Raw genomic sequence first — 21,384 nt, forward strand, 5'->3', positions numbered from 1 at the left:
AACAATAATTTCATACCGCAAACTACAGAGAGATGCGACGGTGGTGTGACATTTCTAGGCGATTATTCCCCGGATCTTTCCGTAGCATTCGTAAGCCATGAGGCAAAAAGGGCATGCAATTACACCTGCCTGAGAAAAGCAGCAGCTGCCTAACAGAGGCATTATAGAGTCGTCTGTGCTTTATCCAGCGATTTCTTAACATGAAATGCCTTGATGGTTCCTTTCAGGGAGATCAGAAGCCAGGTCTCAGCACTCAGCACAAGTCTCTTGCCCTTACAGTCTTGCTCCCATGCTTTTAACCTGTTCATCTCCTATATTTGCTGTGCTGCAGCCCTGCTCCTAGGCAGAGGGTGGCTTTGGCCACATAACTGCTGCCCAGTGAATCCCAAAGGCACTTTGACTCGGGATAGAGCCTGCGAAGCATCCTCAGGGCGTACCTGGATAAATACAACAGCAGCCATAGGACACTCCTAGCAAAAGCATAGTCTTTCATGCGTTCATCTGCGCAATCAGGCCGGGTTTTGAGGATAATACTCCCGGGGTTAGATGTACCCACTCTTTGCATGTCTCCAGATGCTAAAGTGCTTTCCTGGATCTGAGCCTTTCCCCTGCTCTGCCCCAGTTCCCCATGTGCCCATTTCAATAACATCACTACCCTACCTCTTAGTAGTGCTCCGAAAGCAAACAAATTACAAGCGGTTAGACCCTGAAGGACAACTTTAATGACACAAATCTAAGTGCTTAACCTGAATATTTTTCTGACTTTCCGAAAGGGATAAATTTCAGTTACGCCCTGCAAATACGCCACTTTAAATTGATGAGGTGTGCCCCACGATTAATCAGTGGTCACATAAGCCCATTTCTGCACATCAGTCACTATGTGCAAAGGGAATTGCCCACTGGTTATACCTTTGAATGGCCGTCTGGTCAGGGATTATTTGCTGAAAAGGTGTTGAATAATCATTACGATGAATATATTTAAAAATTGGGCAGCCTGTTCACAGATAATCTGCGAACCGAAGTAAGTATGAAAATAGTCGGTCGCTGTGAACATGAATTATGAAACAATCATGCCCCTAAAAGTGCAGACCTACCCCAAATGTTGGATTCATCGTTTATGAATACGTGAATGTTGTATTTTTAAAAGTTCTGATCAGTAAGAACTGATTTTTGATTCAGCTTTCCTAAATTACTTAACTAGCCACTTTGCTGCTAGGTCAGTAATATTCTGCAGGAAAAAATATATATATATTGCATACTAGAGCAGATGACCACTAGAAAATAGGATAATCATCTAAAATACCGTATCAAAAATAAACATCTTCAAAGCATAAGCACTGAAGTTTGTAAAAATGTCAAACCGCCAACTGCTAAATGCTTGGCTACAGGATAGCATCTAATGCAACAAGTAGAGTGAAGCTGACTCTGCAAACGGACAGAGGCACGAGGCACCTTTGGAAACATCTTGAAGATTTCTTGGTTGATATGGAAGATTCCACTAGTATCCACTTCATATTTCAGTTTAGTTCCCAAGGGAGTATTTTTCTGGGTGGTGAACAGAAAGGCAGGGGCATTGCAACACCTCGACAAAGTAGACCTGTAAAATGAAAAAGAGAGAAATAAGATCAAGGAGCTTGATCGCACGCTTTAGGATTTCTAATTACTATTACTCCTGACAAAGCAAAAAGAAACTTTTCAGCTGTAGGAGGGGTAAGATGGTGGTTCGCTGGATTTTGCTTTAGGAAGTTTCATATTCAGTGAAATTTTCCTTGATTGAGGAACACAGAAGAAATGAGATTCCTGTACCTGTCTCTTCCAGGCTGCAGGAAATACGTGTGCAAATTCTGCCCTGCTCCAGACACCAAAGTTGAGCTTCTGTCCCCAATATCCTGGGGAAAACACCCTAACAACTTAGTCCCTCTCCACTTTTTGTAAATTACTTACTCATCACTGGGCAGGAAACGCAGGGGTTAAAGTATTCATGTGGGGATGTGGAAGCTTGGCAGGGCAAGGACTTAAACACAGCAATACCAAGACACTACCGCATTTACCAGCCTACTGTGGAGCACGGCACGCTTTGATTACAAAAAAAAAACTTTTAAAGGTGTTACTTTTGCCTTTGACCTTGCGTATGTGCATCAGGAAGACGATGGGGCCCCGACAGATGGGTGCAAGGCGGAACTGGTCATGGCTCAGACAAAGGGCCAAAATGTTCTTTGTCGCTGGGACGAAATGGCAGGTATTCCAATGTAAAGAAGAACTGGTTTGAAATCTCAGAAATGGGATTTGGGGCATGAGAGAAAACTCATTATATGAAATATAATATTCTTTTATATGAAATGTAAATAGGAAAAGTGGCTTTTCAAATAGTGGTCCATATCTTAGCTCCCATCCTTCCCTGAGCGCTTTACTCCTTTTACTGGTGGAACTGAAAGCCCTGACCCCAGTTTATTCTTACTCCAGAGCCAGTTTGTTTCTCAGTCAACGCGTCTTATACCTTTAATGAAAAATACATGTCATGGCAAATGCACTAACATGAAGACAAAGCCAAATGGCTCTCAAATAACCCAGATTAAATACCTTGCCTCTCGGGTTTGTGGCCTCATCATGAGTTGGAAGAATAAGCCAGTCTTCTTTATGGGCTTTATTACAAGCACCAGAAAGCAAATACAGAATTACGCAAACATTTCAGTGATGTCCAATTACTATTATATACTTGACTCATGCAGAATGACACGATATGATGATCAGATCGAGGCAGCAATTGAGACTGAATAAGTCAATGAATAATTTCTAATAACTAAATCGTTAAATAATTACAAGCAGGCAGCGGGACTGAATTGTGATATTTGAGCTATGAAAAAAACTCGTCATTAGTTCTGCATTAAGGAATTGAAAGAGATGTTGTTCTTTAATCTGATGTCCAACTAGGGTTCCAGAGGCACGTTCCTTAATGTAAATGTCTGATCCATCATGGAGGAAGACTGTCAAGGGAATTGTTTTCCTTAGTCTCCAGAGACAAACGCCAGTGGGATTTTTGTGCTTCCTCCCTCCCTGCTGCTTAAGTAACCGCCATTTAACTTTTGATGGATTCTCCCCAGCTCACCTGGTGGCCCAGAAACAACAAAGTTTGAAAGCGCAAAACTCAGTGTTGTTAGACCATCTCCTTTTAGCCTCCCACTAGCATTACCTCCAAACTCAGAGACTGTGGTCTGTTTTTAAGAGACTACAGTTTCCCCACACATTCACACACTGAAGTCTCTGTCTCATAAGACAAAAATGAAACAGACTTTGAACTTCTTTTTTTTTTTTTTTCATGACTAGCATGATTATTTTTTCTGGAACCAGTGGGAGTTTCTTAAGCAGATATCATATCAGTCAGGCAGGTATAGCCAGCGATCTGGGTTTTTCATTTCTTTTTTCTCCCAATGCACTGTCTAGGATGGAGAGCGGTTCTTTTCTTAATGTGCTGGTGTTGGTGGCCTGAAAGAGAGCGATTGTCCTCCTGCTGGTCTTCCTTAGATAGTCCTTTCTCATTGGTCCCACCTCTGGGCTGGCCTCCATACTTCAATGTGCTCCACGCACTCTGGGCACAATCACTAGTTCTCTTATTCCAATCAGTCTTTAAGATAGTAATCCTGAATGGCTCTTGTCTTCAAAATCAGCTCTGATAATTGCCGATCAAGTAATTTCCAGAAAAAAATATACTAAAAAAACAAAATCTAAAAAACCTTGTGTGTGGAGCTCGTGTTGGAAAAACTCATATAAGCCTGGGACTAACAATTAGTTCTTTTTAAAGATGTTAATGACTAACTCGGCACATGCCTTCTCACATTCTCTCATTAACTCATGACAGCTATTTCCTGAAATCATGCAAGAGAATTTGGGAGAAAGTTGTGGGGCCTTGTTCTAAACAACAGCTCTGAATCATGCCGGTGACTTAGAGACTTAACCAGTCTATATTCCACTTACTCTGAAATAATGTGGCTCCTCTAGACCTACTCAAATATGGCCCTTGAACATACTAATATACAGCATTCAAGTATTGTTCTGGCTTCATTCTACTATTGCCTTCACAAGATCAATTTCAAAAGCTGTAGCTTGAACAGACCATGGAGGACCTTCAGCAAAGAGGAATTCACTTGAAGAAAGACAGAGTGCTAGAGAAACAAACTGCAGAGGTCTCCGAAGAACAGAAAAAGTATCTAGATAGTCAGGGAGCAATAGCCGTTAAAAAAACAAAGGAGGTGATAAACAAAGTCCGACAGTACCTAATACACCACAGAAAAAATCCAGCTTGAGTACTTTGTAGGCCAAATTTGCAGTGTCACCAATGATATGACCATTTTACACCACCAGAGAGTTAGGTTGATGTAGTCAGTGCAGCCATTAAGTCTTGGCTCCGTCCTTATGTCTGCCACCTTACCTGGAAAAGCCTTTCTCAAACCAAATTCCCTGCCTTTCCTGGGAAGACCGTGCCACGTACCAGAAGAGCTTTGCCAGAAGAGCTGTCTTTCACTCTTGCTGTTGACTTTTTTAAAGTAGAAAAAAGTCCATATTTATTCAAAAGTATGATACTCAAGCAGTAACAGTGTTATAATGCATACTCTTGCTACCCATATGAAAGTTTGATCTCTCTACAGGAAGTTAAACTAAAACTAAATGCAATCTTACTCAGTCTCATTAACGTAGACCATTCTTACTTGAATAAATTAGCTTCTGTGACGTTCATCTCCCATTTGCACATCTGTAAGCTCTTCCATCTGTCAAACAATTCAGTTTGTTTCACCCTAAAAGATAAAAAGAAAGAAAATAAAAATTCACTTTATTACAAGGGCTTAATTTCCTAAAATAGCTGCGACCAGGGTACCATGCAGTAGGTGTTTGATAGGGCAAACCAGTCGGTCTATCAGTATAAAATTTCTCATTTTTATTTCTTTTTCTGCTCAGACATAGCAACCTTAAGCCACATATACAAAGGTGGAGCTCTTCAGATATTTGGGACTGATTTCTGTTCCCTGATAGGAATTCTCCATTTCTTCAGGATAAAAAATGCAATATTGAGCAAGAAGCATCTACTGTACCGAAGTCTGTCCAGAGTCTGCTGGGAAGCTAATGAATGTCTGGCAACTAGAGTGGTTTTGGGGGGAAAAGTTGCACCTAGCAGAAGGGCCCAGTACAGAGGGTACTGGAAAAGATACTTCAGATAATTTGGCCAACTGTCATCATATTTGGGTGAAGTCACCTTAATCCATGAGATCCTACGGAACAGCACTGTTGGGAAATCCATTTTATAAACTGCAATAGGACACGTGTACGGTTAAGCATCTGTGATGGTAAGAGGACATGAAAAGCTCTTTACACAAGGATCTCTCCCTCCCTCTCTGTTAATAAATATACTATTAGCTATATCCAAAAATTACACTCCTACTTCCACTAGGCTGATACAGGATGACACATTTTTGGTGACAGCATCAATTCCAACAACTTCTACCTTCGAGTTCATACATAATCTTCTGTATTTGGACAACAGAGGTAACGAAGGCCTTGCAAATATGTAGAGCCAGGGAGCAATATCCTAATCTGGCTGGGAAATTTTGAAGTCTGAGATTTCTTCAAGACTGATAGGTCTTAATGAGTTCTCTTCAGGCTTGAGGGCTTTGAATGTTTGAATAAAGCAAAGACTTTTAAGATAATTATATATTTAAAGTGAGTAGAACTTAGGATTTCCCAGGCTGTGGAAGTTACAGGAAGGAATTAGGTCAGATTGTACTTTTTGTAGCCCACCAGAGCACATTAACTTGGAAATCTTCCATTACCGTAAGGGCTGACTTAGGAAATGTAGCGCATTAAAAGCAAGCACATCAGAAGAACCCAGCACAGGAGAAGAGATGAATGTCAAATGACATCTACCGTAAAAGTAAGGCTAACTCGATCCAGCTGAGTAGGAGTCCACTACCTTCTATGTGCCATCGGATAAGATGAAGAGAAATGAGTAATTCTCTGTACCATCTGATAAATATGCAGACAAGCGATTCAAAACTCCCCATCTTCAGCAGAGCACTGGCAGAAGTGTCACATTCTCACCCCTTCTATTTATTTTTAAGCCCTGCAAGTCAGCAAGCGGTGCAAAGTTGTTACTCGTGTATCCTTCATCCAGTACCAAACACAGAAGACAAGGACGTAACCTACATTTTTCTGTGCAGAAAAGTCAGCGAGGGAGACACGCTAAAAAATTCATGCAGACCGGGAGCAACACATTGTATTTGCTGTCGCCTTGATTGCTTAACGTTGTGCATTTGTATAGCTGCACTTTCAATTGAGATTCTCAGTGCGCTTTACAGACCTTAATAAGCCTTGTGGATTGTCGATAAGATTACTAAACCACTGGGTTTAGATATGGTAAGGGATTAGGCATAACCTAGGCACCTAAATTCAGTGCAATACTGAAAATGCAAAAAGGCAACACAAAAATACCCCGCTTTTGTGTGTCCAATAAGGTCCATTGGCAACCTCCCTTTTTTGCCTGATTCCGTCTCTACGGCTTCACGGATACATCTCATTCAACGCATTAGTTTCCTGATGTGCATGTTGGACCACAAAAGACAAAACACAGACATTTTATTATTTCTCAGAATTGCATTTTCCTACATTTTAGTGAGCGTTATTAACTCGTGAAACTCACTGCTGCAGGAAATTGTGGAGGTCAAAAAAAGTAGAAATGGTCTCAGAAAAGATCTAAACAAATTAACAGCGAGGTCTTTTGTCCACCCTGACTACTGTAGTCTGGTCACCACCTACCACTCAGCAAGTCCCCATGCCAGTATTTGTTACCAGGAACCTTTTTGCTTCATTTCTTAGCCTTCACTACTGGCCACTGCCAATGATAGAGCCTTAAGCCAGATGGATCCTTGCTGTGAGTCAGTCTGGCTGTTATTACTCATCAGTTACCCTGAGTAGAGGACATAGAATATAATATTACAAATAATATAACAAACACTGTATTTAATTCCAAATACTGCTACGGGCCTAACCAAAATGCCTCAATCTATGTGAAAAGCTTCCATTTTTTTCAAATGGACCTCAGATCAAATTCAAATGTCACTACTTGAACATAACAAGCATTGGAACAGGCTGCCCAGGGAAGTGGTTGAGTCACCATCCCCGGAGATATTTAAAAGACGGGTAGATGTAGTGCTGAGGGACATGGTTTAGTGGTAACTTGGCAGTGCTGGGTTAACGGTTGGACTTGACGATCTTAAAGGTCTCTTCCAACCAAAATGATTCTATGATACTATATAAGAGAATCCCTGTTGATGGGATCTCTTGAGCCTTGCATTTCTGACAATCTTCTTGTAGGTTATCATTTTCATTCTGCCTGAAAAGTAACCTTTTAGCAAACATTCATACATACTTACATAGACAAAACCTTCACCTCAATGATGTCCTGCCGTAATTCCAGGCATTTGGTAGAGTTGTATTCCAAAGGCCCTTCATAAAACTCAAAATACCTGAAGAAGGACAAAAAGAAAGATTATAAACAATCCTTAGTCTGGCATACTCGTCTTACACATCAACAGAAATTTGCTTAAAATTGTCATTTATGATTTCTGCTTAATTTGAGACTCCACTGTTTGGCCCATAGGCAGGTTATTATTTCACAGGAAAACACAGATGTCGTTGCTGATGGTACCCAGGTCCAGTTTGCCCATCTCTACAAGAGTTCATCTATCTTGCAGGCACCAAGGACCAGCTACTTTTTCCAGCAGTCAGCACATGGCAGCTGCCACTGAAAGGGGAAAAAACACTGATCACTTAAGGAACACCGTTCCCGTCCTTCGGGTGTCTAAATGTGCTCAGAGTTTAAAAACCAATACCTTAAATTTTGCTCTTAGGTGGAAAGCAAAGTGCTGGAGGTTGCATCTTGTCTGTGGGGACTGTGGCGTAGCTCTACACAACTGAGCTTTTCATTGGGATTTACTCTTCTGAATATTTGAATTTTACTCCCAAAAAATTCTTAAAAAAATTGAGATGGTTTTGACAATGAATGGGTTTGAATGCTCAGATGCATCCCGAGTGACAGGGCTATTCTTAATGAAAATATAGACATAAATATTTACTTATTTGGTTAAACTCCTCCACCTTAGCCATCAGACTGGAGCAAATGGAAAACAAAACACAATGATGCTCGTGTTTAGGGGCCAGAGAAAGCCCAGGCTGGACAGTGAATTTAATGAGACAGTACCGAAATGACAAAAAAAGATGTAGGCTTTAAACAAAGCTCTGTATCAGTTTCACTACTTATCATTAGAAGTCTGTATTAAAACCTAATACCTAAGAACTTCGCATACTCATAGAGCAGTTATGAGTATAATGAAGAAATACCAGCAGACAACCTGGAGGAATAGGCATTATGGCCAAGGCTAGAGCAAGTTATTTTGATGGATCCTTTAAAATCTCAGAATTCACGAGGCAGTAACTCCAAACTATCTTTTGAATTTTCAACACGAAAGAAAAATACAAGGTTCCTGGTTTATTTACACCATCATTGGAAATGTAATATTTTGGTATTTTGGGTTTGTGTCATCTTAAAACAACACCAAAATTCATGTTTGACCTGAATTCATGAATTCAGTTCTGAATCTATAATCCTTAAGCAGGAAAGCACTGTTAGTTTCCTTAGTAGTTCATGTTTATAGTTAATATCAAAATTGTGGGAGACCCAAAGTCTGATCTGTTCTGGAGAAGTATTAAGCATTCACACCTCCCAGGGGAACTGTAGGAAGGGAGATTGTCCAGAAAACAACCTCTCCAGGTATCTCCAACAGGGTCTCCAAAGGCCAGAAGCATCTAAAAACAAACAGCTTCTGAATTTTGCCTTGTAAATACATCCAGAAATCAATCTGATAAAGCAGGGAAGAGATTAACCTATAGAAGGGAGGCAGGGACTATCGTACGTGACTGGAAAAAGCTCAAGAGCTTCCCAAAGCAATCTGCTACCAACTGGGAACGTTCCTATCCTGTCAAATGCTGCTTTAAGAAGTGTTTCCTTCACCTCTCCCCAAGGTTTTCACCATCCCAGCTTTGCCAAATCCCAAACCAACCATTTCGGTGATCCAGTGAGAGGAACAAACCTTGAGACTGAAAGGAAGAAGGCCATGCCTAGATGGTGGAAGGAGAACATCATGAATTCCTAATAAAGGAGTAAACTGATTATCGTCAGAAAAAACCAATAGCTCAGCAATCTTTAAAAAATGTGACTATTTGGAAATGTGTTTGCATAGTCTTCAAGGCAACAAATACATTTTTATTAGTTTTGTAGAGGAAAATATGTATTTAAAGCCCTTCATAATCAGTGATAAATCTGGGAAAAGCCTTCCTCAGCCTCCAGAAGGGAGATAAAGTTCATGTAACGTGAACCTTCATCTGGTCTCTCACCAAAAGGCTTGGGCTCTCCTTCCAATTCAATCATTCACCTGGACATTCAGCCTTTACTAAAGAGTAGCTGAAATCTGAAATCTAGCTGAAATCACTGGCACATCTCCTGCGTGCTCAGCTTGTTGAGCTGGAGCTGAGCACCTTGTGCATTTCGAAAGCTGCTCCAAGTGAAACTGGATCAAGAGCTCACCTTGTTGCGCCAGGCCAAAGCCCTCTGTGAATGTACTCCAGATAAATTCCCAAAACTAAACTGAATTCTTTCTCTGTGGAGCCAACACCATAGGACTTCTTGCTGCTCACAGCATTTTACAGCAGTAAAGGAGTCCCCTCTGACTATCAGTCCAGACAACTTTTTTGTCCTTCTGCAATACTCCTTTTTCTTACTGTATTTTGCGGTATCCATTCTTTACTTTGGTTCTTTGAGTCAGACAAGACTGGGACCCTGAATGCCCATGTTCTACACAATAGCTGGAGGCAGGTATACATCCCCACGCAACACTCAGCATGTTACACACCAGTCCTACCTCTTTGGGAGTATGGGGGATAGCAATGGCCATCAGCCTCATTAACACTGGATTTCAATACCTCGTACGTGCCTCAGGACAGCTAAGAATGGCAAAAATCTAGATTAAACACGTATTTTGATCTTTCCTGCACACTTCTGGCTCTGCTGCTAAGTTAGAGAACTGCGGCTCAGATGTCGAACAGCACATGCTATCACGTGGGAACACCGCAGCAGGGGAAAGCTGGCTTCAGCCCGTGGCACTGGAGACAAAGATGTCATTTTATGAAACAGAGATGAAATTTCCTGAGTCCCAGCCATTCCTTTTGATCATTGCCCGTTTACCCAATCCACAAACCAAAAATAGAAATGAAAAAGGATGTGGTACCAAAGAGGCAGAAGGGTAAGGAGGAAAGGATTAGGTAAAAAATAAACCACTACCGGATCTGAAAGGAAACCCATGCGACAGCGTTGCATTTGTAGGAGAGTTATTCCATTAGCCTACATCTTCGAAAAGCACAGGACTGTCCTGCAAGCCTCTAACACTCAAACTACCTCCAGTTTTTCCAGCAGAGTCAATGGGAGCGTTGAATTCACGATTTGGCACCTTGTGGAAGTGCAAAGGGAGGACTCGTGAAACAGGCTGGATGACACACTGCTGATGGGACACACACGTGCCACCTGCAGCAAAGGCAGAGACATGGACAGTGGTGCCTCTTCTGCACTGAGTGGGGAGAAGATGCTACTGGCCATGGGGTCAGCTTGATTGAAACTAACTCATCCTGTCTGAGCTGGTGAATAATCATCATCTGGGCTGTCGTTCATAAGCCCTGAACCACATCTGAAGCAGCCAGCCACACACCGAGCCTCCTCAGTGTCAACGTTACCGATGCTGCAGCACTTAGGTTGTAAGCATTAATGATACTACAACAGCAATAAGGAATTTGCAAGACAGTACCTGGTCAACAGACTGGGAGGAAAAAAAAAAATTTCCTCTCTTTCTGCCAGGCGTGTTCATGCTATTTATTTGCTTCACAGCAAGCCCCCTCCTGCTACAGACATCGGGGCAAATTAGCAGAGGCAGCTCCCTGGAGCACCGGACATCCTCTTCCCGTAGGAAGTGCTTCACGTTGTACTTTCCCAGAATACAGCTCTTGCAGAACACCAGGCTCTAGCACAAGGAACACGGATTCCCTCAACCCCCGCGGATGTTCTTGAAACCCAGCTCCTCCGCTCGGCAGGGTCTGGTCTTGCTGGGAGTGTTTGGAGACCGGTCCCCCCCCGCGCCATGCTCTCCCAGAGGAAGCATCAGTCTCACCCACTCCCTGGGCTCTGAGTGCTGCTTCTGTCTATTAACTCCCACTCTAAACCACGTAGTTCTCTGTGAACGAACATACATTTGCCTGTCAGAACGCTTAATTAGCACAAATGGAAGCTGTCCTCCTCATCGTCTTCCTCAGTCTGATATCCAGCTAAGAATCAAGGGTGCCGCGCAGTTTATTTTGATTTATGCTTTTGATTAGCGACGAGTGACAAACCTGACTACGCTACTCCTTTTGCTATGGAAAAGGGCTGTGTTTCAGCTTTACAAGAATGACAATCGTGTTTTATATCCATAAACCAGAGTTGATATGTCATCGCCAGAATGACCTCTCCCTGCATTGCCTTCGCTTCCCCTGCTTGAAATCTAAATAACTCTTATCCCTCAGAGGTCACAAGTCTACGGGAAAACCAACACAAGAATTCATGATTCTCTACAGCAGGGAACACAACTACAACGGAATCACAACAAACAGCTCAGCTGCACGTGGGATTGCATTTTCCCAGGGTACGGGGCACTACACACAACCCACAGCTCAGATGTCCATTCGGGTCAATGGTAGCTCTCAAATTTATAACAGTTTTCCAGGATCAAATCCTGCATCTGAACACCACACAAGCTGCAAGTGCTCAGAGAGGACTCTTTTTTTATGGCTCTCAGTACTGAATGCCCAGAAATGAGATGCTATTCACTCTGTAATTTTCCATTTTTGACTAACTGAGACTTTCTTCTTTTCTAACCTTCGTGTCTCCCATTGCAACCGCACTTCCAGCTGAGCAGCTTACTGAGCTCGCTGGTGAGAGACAGATTTGGTTTCCCAGTATACCAGCTAACTCTTCGGTCTTTGATCATCTGCAGTTGGGCTGCTCCTGCTTTGATCAAAAGCAAGCTTTTCTTGATCATGCTCCATGAATTAAAAAGCCTGAGACTTCAATCCTGCCTTTGAGTGAGCTTGGATTGAGGCACTGAGTTGTCTGATAATATTGAACAAAGTTTTTAAGATATAATTGAGTGTAATTGTCAGGCGTCTTTTAAACCGGGCCATTTTGTCCTGCATAAAGAGGTCTTCCCATTCGCTCGTTCCCGCAGTGCCAGATCTGCGCCGTTAGCGGCGAGGCTGCAGCACTTACGCTGCAAGAGAGCAGAGTATCGCAGGAAGGATTCCACCTACCCTGCAGGAAAAACAAAGATCTTTCCAAAAATATATATTATCCAGTGACTAAGAAATGAGAATAAATGAACCAAGCCCTGCAGGTTTCTGCTAAATACTTACTAAGAGAATCGTCCAATTAGCAGTGCCTGCACTCATCAGGATGGGCAGATCCATGGCCAGCCTCGGGTCTAGCGTCACCTTTGCTACTCAGGAATCTTGCAAGTGTGTCAGAGCACGCACCTCAAAGCACATGGGGACTCATGTTCCTCTGGCAAGGCCAGCATGGGATCTCCAGACCCTTGTAGCAAAAATACTGCTGAGGTGGAACATATCCTGGCTACAGAGGCTCTGGAAAACTCATCCAGAGCAGAGAAAACTGGGTGATGACTTCACGTGAATGAGCAACCAAATCCCACTAGCTTTTGTTTCTATTAATATTTCTATGTGGCAACATCAAAAACTACAAGATTCGGTGAAAAGGTTTAAGGGCCTGACAGCAATGCAGTGATTTTTTTCCCTCAAAGACTACATCCTACCACTTCTCATGGCATATTCACCTAAGATTATTTTGGCCCCGTTTGGAAGGCACGACCCCCTTTTGGCAGATAAAGAAGCTGATGTAGAGGCGGATTGACAGGTAAGTCCATGGCAGGCAGGAACAGGGACCTTGGGCTCTGCTCTCATGGACACTCCCTAGATTACACGATTACCACCAAGAACAAGAGCAGCCGCTGAAGTTGATGGAAATCATAATGACCTTTCACACTACACTTTGCAAAAGAAACCACCTGTGGACGTACCAATGTTAAATGAGATGCCCCCTGCCCCGAGAACTGGCAAGTGAAGCAGACACGTTTGATGCCCTCAGATGAATTTACACTTCACCGGGGCTGCAGCACAAAAAAATCACATTGCTGCATGCGTTGTTTCTGCTGTTTGAGAGCCTGTGTTGACTTGTCAACACCAGGATGGTGCTTGAAAGACTGAACTGAGAGAGAAGGTGCTGTGGGCACAAAGGAGAAGGCTGAAGAAGGAACAGTCTTCTCTTATACAGGTTGGTGAAACTATTTGTTTTCCTCCTCCTTGGGGACAACAAATATAAAAATAGATGGTTCACATTCCTCCTGGCTACCACCTGCTGATGCCAATGTCACTGTCATTAACTGGTTTAAATCTTTTACCATCTTCCTCTCTAATGCTACTAGATGTAGTAGATGTCCGACTGATCACGAACTTTCAGTGTGCGGCCGCAGCTAGGAAAAAAATGTGTCGTTATGAACTGCGTCGTGTAAAAAAAATGAAAATATAAGCAAGAGAAAATAGTCATACATCTTTCTATACATTACGTGGTGATAGCTCCTCTGAATCACTGCATCCAGTTCTGGTATTTCAGGTTTGAGGGTTTGAGACACTAGCAAGAGTTATGAAAGGACCTGCAGAAAGTATCTGGGTTCCAAAAAGTAGGAGAGGTGTATGAAGCTTAATCTAAATATATCGGGACTGAGTAGGGAGACGCTGCGCCAGGAAGCAATTACTAGTGGCAGGAAGGTTTTTCAGTACAGTGTAGCAAGGAAAAATAGTATCCAATGCCTGGAAGTTAAAGATAGAAATGGCATCTTTAGTTCAAGGCTGGTTTTCTTTCTAGAAGAACCAGAGTAATCAAACAAAAGTCAGGATCTGGAATTCTTGTACAGGGACTAATGCTTCCCAGGAGATTCATGTAGCTGAGGTTAAAAGCTATAAACTCATGAACCTCTTGATTGTCCACCTAGGGTATTTTGAAATGTTTGGCTTGATTTGTCTCCTTACGGTGTCACAAGTTTTTCTGGGTTTTGATAACAGATGGCATGAGAAATGTCCATCCACCAAGACACGGGCAGTTTTCCAAGGTACCCTGCCTGTCTTCCAAATTAAAGATTTTTCTTTAAAAAAAAACAACAAACCAAACGACACGAAAGTGCTTCCACAAACCAGCCCCAAATTCATAAGTTTGATCTTTCAAAGTGGAGTGGCATTTATATTTCTGTCCTTCAAAGGCAGTTCATTGATAACTCTATGTACCTCTTAAGTAACCTTAGAAAAGCGCATGCATCCATCTGTCATATCTCGGAGCTGCCCCTTTTCTGGATTCCCTGTTTGATCTGGTCCCATGACTTCACAGACAGTTTGCACAGTTAAGACGATAGCTGTGATACCCCGAGGATGCGTTTTTCATCACAAAAAAGCTCCTGACAAACTGGCCCTGGCTGCTCACTGCCATTCTGATTTTGGTCTCCTGTCTTTGTGTCTCAGCACACATTTGGGATTGCTTGGCTCTGCTGCCCAATGACACATCAGTAAGTTTGTTGATGACACCAAGTTGGGTGGCAGTGTTGAATTCCTTGAGGGCAGGAAGGCCCTGCAGAGGGATCTGGACAGGCTGGATGGATGGGCCAAGGCCAATGGCGTGAGGTTCACCAAGGCCAAGTGCCTGGTCCTGCACTTGGGTCACACCAACCCCAGAGTGGCTGGAGAGCTGCCTGGCAGAAAAGGACCTGGGGGTGTTGTTCAACAGCTGTCTGAATATGAGCCAACAGTGTGCCCAGGTGGCCAAGGAGGCCACCACCATCCTGGCCTGTATCAGGAACAGTGTGGCCAGCAGGACTGGGGCAGTGACCATCCCCCTGTACTCGGCACTGGTGAGGCCCCACCTCAAGTGCTGTGTCCAGTTTTGGGCCCCTCACCACAAGAAAGACATTGAGGGGCTGGAGCGTGTCCAGAGAAGGGCAACGGAGCTGGTGAGGGGTCTGGAGCACAAGTCTGGTGAGGAGCGGCTGAGGGAGCTGGGGGTGTTCAGCCTGGAGAAAAGGAGGCTGAGGGGAGACCTTCTCGCTCTCTACAGCTCCCTGAAAGGAGGGGGTAGCCAGGGGGGGTTGGTCTCTGCTCCCAAGGAACAGGCGATAGGACAAGAGCAAACGGTCTTAAGTTGCGCCAGGGGAGGTTTAGGATGGATATTAGGAAAAATTTCTTCAACAAAAGGGTTGCCAAACATTGGAACAGGCTGCCCGGGGCAGTGGTGGAGTCACCATCCCTGGAGGTATTTAAAAGCCGGGTAGACGTGGTGCTGAGGGACATGGTTTAGTGGTGGACTTGGCAGTGCTAGGTTAATGGTTGGACCCGATGATCTTAAAGGTCTCTTCCAACCATAACGATTCTATGATTCTATGATGAGCAGTGTGAATTGACCAAATATCCATCCACTCCTGCCAATGCCATGTTGTTCCCTTCTCATCTGTCCACTTCTTTGGGACCCAAGTCTCTCCAAAATTTCAGTCTAATAACCTACCCAGTACAGCTCTACTGCAACAGCTGTGGGTGTAACCGCAGGAGCTAAAGCAGAAACAGCCCTACAACATGTCGCCCCCAGAATGGTCTACTAGAGATTATATTCAATTGGACTTTGTGGGAGACTTGGGTGTTTCTTTTCTTTCACAGTCACTGTGTCAAAACAACATTGGCTCCTGACAAGCAGCACTGGGGTATGCTGCAGGGAGTCCTATTTTACCAATGTCACTTCAGAACTCTTCCAATTTTTAATAAACCACTGTTTGGCTGTTTTAATTCAGGCCATTCCCAACACTCTGATTGAAATAAGCTGCTGATGTTGCTATACATATGACCACCCGGGAGGCATAACAAAACACATGACAACACTTACACATCGATAACATCTCAAAAACCACATTTTAGTTTACCATTGCAAGCAATGGCTTTTTTTTTTTTTTTCTTGTGGTTCTCAAGGTTTTAGTATCTTTGTACGAGAAGTTCAGCACTATGACTTAGCTACAACCTTAGCTACTGTCCAGTCAAATGAGGTCTGATGTCTCAAGCCCTTACGTTCATTCTTGTAAAATGTGTATTTGATGAATCCAGTTGATTATATTTTCTATTTTGTAGCCACTGGGGACAAAGCTCCAGATTTGTCATACTGAAGAATTCAGCCTACAAATTGACAGGCCCAAAAGTATAAAGTTCACGTCTCCTCTGACCCGTCAAAGGCTTCTGTGGTCTCACCACCTAAGTCCTACATTGAACCTTATCTTCAGCTCAGATGGCCTGATGGTGGCAGGGAACACCACAACCCAACTAGTATGGCAGATAGATCATCATATCATTAAGGCAGCTTCTTGGCAATGAAAAATGAAGACTTAAGCACGAAGACTCACAATCCCAGTAGGCTGCAAAACATATTAAAAAAGAACAGAGGAATCAGGGCTGTAGGAAGTAGTTTTATATTATTTCTCATAACCAGAATCAGATAGAATCCTTTACCTGATTCCCCATAAGGACGTTGTAAGATTTATAATACTTGGCACAAGATTAAAAGCAAAAGGTAGAAATCTGAGCAATGGCTGATACGGAAGAACCAAAAATAAGCCAGTATTCGACAACTGGTTGACATTGAATGGGTGTTTCAAAGAGCTTGCAGCCCCTCTAGTCCGCCTTTGTTTGAAAGCACACATCCTTATGGCTTTGGGGAGTTGTGGACTGTTTCATTCTTACTCCTTGCAAGTATTCACAACTTCTTCGCTAGCCAGAAGACCTGCAGCAATGCAATATGCACAGAAATTAAGCTTTTGGTCCCCAAAAAAGCCCCAGCAGAGATCTCTGTCAGGCAGATGCCTCAGATGCCACAAACATGATCCACGTTCTCGGTTGCAACAGATGCTGAGCTGAGCTCATGATATTACCTTTTATCTCCATAATCTACGTAATCTTTTATGTTCCATGAAATGTGCAGAAGTGGCTCATGCAGTGGGATGAAAAGCCTTGGTTAGCGTGGTTACCCTGGCACAGTGGAGCTGTCTGCAATCAGGGTAGGGCTCGTTCTCTGAAACCGAGTCATGAGCTCCCCTCGACGGTTAAAAACATTCCAATTGCAAGCCACACTTTAACTTTGTGTATCAGTTAAGGTCTGGGTTGGTTTCTACTGAAATCAGACAACATGACATTCTTCGTTTCTGTCCTACTTGATCCTTTTCATGCAGTGTTTAATCTTCACTGTTCATTGGCTTTGATATGGCCACTACTCTTGTGAAGCCTGGCCGTCTTGCAACGCTAATGCATTTATTCTCTCTTTGCTTTGGAATCCCTTCATTTTCACCTAATAAGTCACTCCTACAGAATGTGCTGTCAATGCCTCTACACCATTACATGACTAAAAGGTAATTATAGAATATACACAGGTTGATACCACATATGTATGAATAAACATGTATCTATATACATATAGATCTATAAATGATATAAAACTAATGAAAAGCATATCAATATCTATTTCAATAAATATCTTTAAACACCAAACCTTTCACGGGGAGCTGATAACACACAGTAAACTGCAGAGCCGTGCAGTGAAAGGCATTTACTCTGCATATGCTGACATGTAATTAGTATCGTGCACTTTAGATATCTCTCTGGAGACCTGGGAATATATACAAGTAAAATCAGGTCGATAAAATGTAGTCTGCAAGTTTTACATTTGGTGGAAAGAATTATTCATTAAAGGAAGGTTTTTTTTCAATTGATATCAACAGCCTGAAGTTGGGTGGCAGATTAAGACTCTCAGGAGGTGTCTAGTGATAACACAGTAAGAAAGGTGATCAAAGGTACACAGGAAACAATTTATGACATAGCTCTGCAGTTATTCACCACACAGTCTCACCTCCACATTTATACAGTTCTTTCTTATTGTCCTGTATTCTCAGCTTTCAGACAGCAGACAAATGGATAAATAATATCTATAACGCATTCAGGTGCAGCTAGACTCATCCCTGACTCAAAATCCCCATCTTTCAGTGTCACAGTCCTTAACATAAATGACTTTGAAATTCGCGTCTTCTATTGATATTATAACCTTTGACATTTACACCTAACTTGTACAGTTTGAGCCTGTTTGTATAAAAACCACTTGCATCCTCAACCTCTTTGTCTTTGAAGGGGCTAAAGCGACTGAGAATAGTACTGTCTTTCAGTGCCTCGCAACTAGCCTGTATTTTGCAGTCCTGCAATCAAAGATGGTGCCGAGAGGGAGAAACCTACATTCCTTAATTCTCTCGTGTCTTCAAGAAGATATCTGTCATAGTGCCACGGTCCTTTTACACGCCAAGTGCCTAAACTGAAGACTTTGCATATATAGGCTGTAGGTGCATACACGCACAAGGCAACCAAAGTAAAGACTGACAGACAGACTGATAGATACACACATACGTACATACATAGAATGAACCATTTTTCCCTTGCTCTGAGTGAAAAACGGCTGCTTTGGCTGCTTCTTTTTACAAAGAACCTTAACTAGTTAATCCAGCCGAGCTGCGATCCTCATACAGGATCACATTACGGCGAAGAAGAGCCGTAACAGGAATTGCAGCATTGCTGCCGTTCAGTGAGACTGGATGATTTTTGTCAGGGCAGACTCCATACTTCCGCTTGCCTTTGAAATGGTATCTAGCTCCACAGCTGTAGTGGCATACGGTTACCAAAATTAGGGTATTTTAAATAAAAGATGTAATTTGTCCAGAGTTTTATTTATACATAGGTATTAAAAGTAAGCTTCTTTTAATTCAGTTTATGTTTTCTTTAACTTATAGCCTTTCTAAGATTTCCCTGCTACGTATTGAGCTTGATGCTACACATGATTCAGGATTTTTACCCTCTATTCCAGGAAGATACCCCAAATATTCACCCTACGCCTTTACGCAGATTTATGCAGCTAGCCCATGATAGCTGTGGAGCTCTTTAGGCACAACTGCAGCCCGGTTCCTGCCTCTGCACAGGGCTCTTCATGACCCTTCAGATACATGTCAGTCAAAAGGATCCTACCACAAATTAATAAGTACGAAATGTGCAACGGCACATCAGTGCTTCTCATATTTTCAAAGCAGTGTAAATAAATTAAATACTCCGGTCTTATCTTGACAGAATGCTTTTCCCCTACTAGGCCCTGGAAAGATTTCAAGTTAAACTATGCTTTCTTAGAACACATAGAATTCTATTATCAAGAAAGCCTTGGGCCACATTCTCCAACGTGCTCTTCGTGCATCAATACTGTCGTGTTGGGACGTTCCCCACCCAAGTCCCACTGTCTCACACTGCCACGTTAATACATGGCATTGGTGGGGGAATGGAAACAGGAGAGAGACATGGATGCTTGTGGCATATTCCAAAATGTCCCCCAGGCCTTGAAGGGGGAAAACAGCACAGGACTTGGGCACCCCTGGCATCTTCTGTGCCATGAGGAGCAGTACCCAGCAGCCAAAGCAAACTGTAAATCTCACTTTTCATTCAGCCTGTGCTCACATTTGTGGTCCATACAAAGAGAGAGAGAGATCTCTGTAGTCATTCCCTCGGGTGTTGGTACCTGGTGCCTGTGTCACTGCCACTCTTCACTGCTCCGTCATCCGTGAAATTAAAGGTGCCGGTCCAATTTGCCAATTCCTCTCCATTCTGCCAGCTAAACTGCAGCCCTCTAGCAAGAAAACGAGGCAGTTGATATTTGACATCATTCATTAGGTTAAGTCTATCAGCATGAGTTCTCATGTCCTTTTTTTAACACAGATATGTGACTATGAGACATTCACCAAACACAATAAAAAGATACCAAGAACCGCAAGACATCACCTTACTAGTGGAAACAATTTTCAGTTCCCATAGACTCTAAAAGTCCTTGGCTGAAAACAACACCAGGGTCCCCAACCAAATTGGAAGGCCGGTAATCATCTGTGCTCATAAACAACATACATATGTGTGGAGCAAGCTGGAAATTTCATTCCCAGAGACCCAAGTGCAAAAAGCTGGAGACTTAAGTGAAAAACTACAGGGCTAAAGAAGCAAACCCTCCAAGTTTCAATTTTACACCTACGGTAGCTGTTAAATGTGGTGAGCTCTGGGTCCTTCTTCTAATTTGTTGGCTGTGCTAGCAACGGATTTGTCATTTGATGACTTCTCTAAGTCACACTATATTGCTCTTTTCCCTGTTTGGGAAGACAGTATTTTTTAAGCCAATGCATATCACAATCACCAGAACACCCTGTTTTCCAAACTTTCACAAATTCATTCCAAGATCCACGATGCTTGCAGTCTTCTGGAAACTCCACCTATAGTTGGGTAGAAATCTCACATGCATTTAAAAAAGCCGGGTCGGAAGAAACTTTTGACAACACAAGTCAAATCCTTCCCTTAGCTCAGAAGTCAAGGAAAAAGAATCGTGCAGATTGTTATTTTTAACCTTCTCCATTTTAACCCAATTTCATGATTTCAGAAGCCTGGCAGCTGAGTTGTGAACATTTGATGCTGCCAATACTGAAAGTTAACTTCCCGGCTGGGTTGTGCGGGGACAGTCAGGAAGCAATCTGCCAGCCCGTTTTGCCCAAAAGAAAGGGCATCCAGGAGACCCTGCCAGTTTTCTCGGTCAACACGCTTATTACAACGACTGGAGAATCTCTCAGACCACGTTCATCCTCTAGTCTAATTGGCAGCTGTTATAAGAACTGGAAATTAAAAAGGAGCAACACGGGGTGTTAAAATAAGGCCTTTTTCCTTCCTGCAGCAGAAAAGGGGAGTCACTCTAAACAGCTCCAAAAATGTAAAGGAGGAATTTATTTGTTCTGTACTGGGGAAATGTGTGCACATAACTTCTTGTTGTCATAACTGTTTTAAGACAACTTCATCTAACTTCAAGTACCTGCAGTCCAGGCATTTCCATGTGAACTAATTGTCCATGTTCTTAAAAATCAGTAGAGACTGGCTCAGTACAGTTAGTTTAGGGAAAGATTCACCCGATCAATGGACCAATGCTGTTTAACATCTTTGTCGGCGACAGGGACAGTGGGATTGAGTGCACCCTCAGGAATTTTGCCGATGACACCAAGCTGTGTGGTATGGTCAACACGCTGGAGGGACGGGATTTCATCCAGAGGGACCTAGACAGGCTGC

General features: G+C 42.8%; 1 protein-coding gene across 4 annotated transcripts in view; it reads right to left on the reverse strand.

Annotated features, from left to right (window-relative positions):
• LOC128902976 (alpha-2,8-sialyltransferase 8E) overlaps positions 1-21,384 on the reverse strand; it is a 75,688-nt gene that overhangs the window by 13,204 nt on the left and 41,100 nt on the right. For 3 of the 4 annotated variants that reach the window (XM_054186779.1, XM_054186781.1, XM_054186780.1), the window contains exons 3-6: positions 19,811-19,918; positions 7,419-7,511; positions 4,704-4,790; positions 1,453-1,597 (exon numbers count right to left, since the gene is read on the reverse strand). In XM_054186779.1, the coding sequence (XP_054042754.1) occupies positions 1,453-1,597; positions 4,704-4,790; positions 7,419-7,511; positions 19,811-19,918 (433 nt within the window). The remainder of the gene's footprint in view (positions 1-1,452; positions 1,598-4,703; positions 4,791-7,418; positions 7,512-19,810; positions 19,919-21,384) is intronic. The other variant, XM_054186782.1, reaches the window with a different exon arrangement.

Source organism: Rissa tridactyla, chromosome Z, assembly GCF_028500815.1.
Source record: "Rissa tridactyla isolate bRisTri1 chromosome Z, bRisTri1.patW.cur.20221130, whole genome shotgun sequence".
In the NCBI taxonomy this organism is placed as follows: Eukaryota; Metazoa; Chordata; class Aves; order Charadriiformes; family Laridae; genus Rissa; species Rissa tridactyla.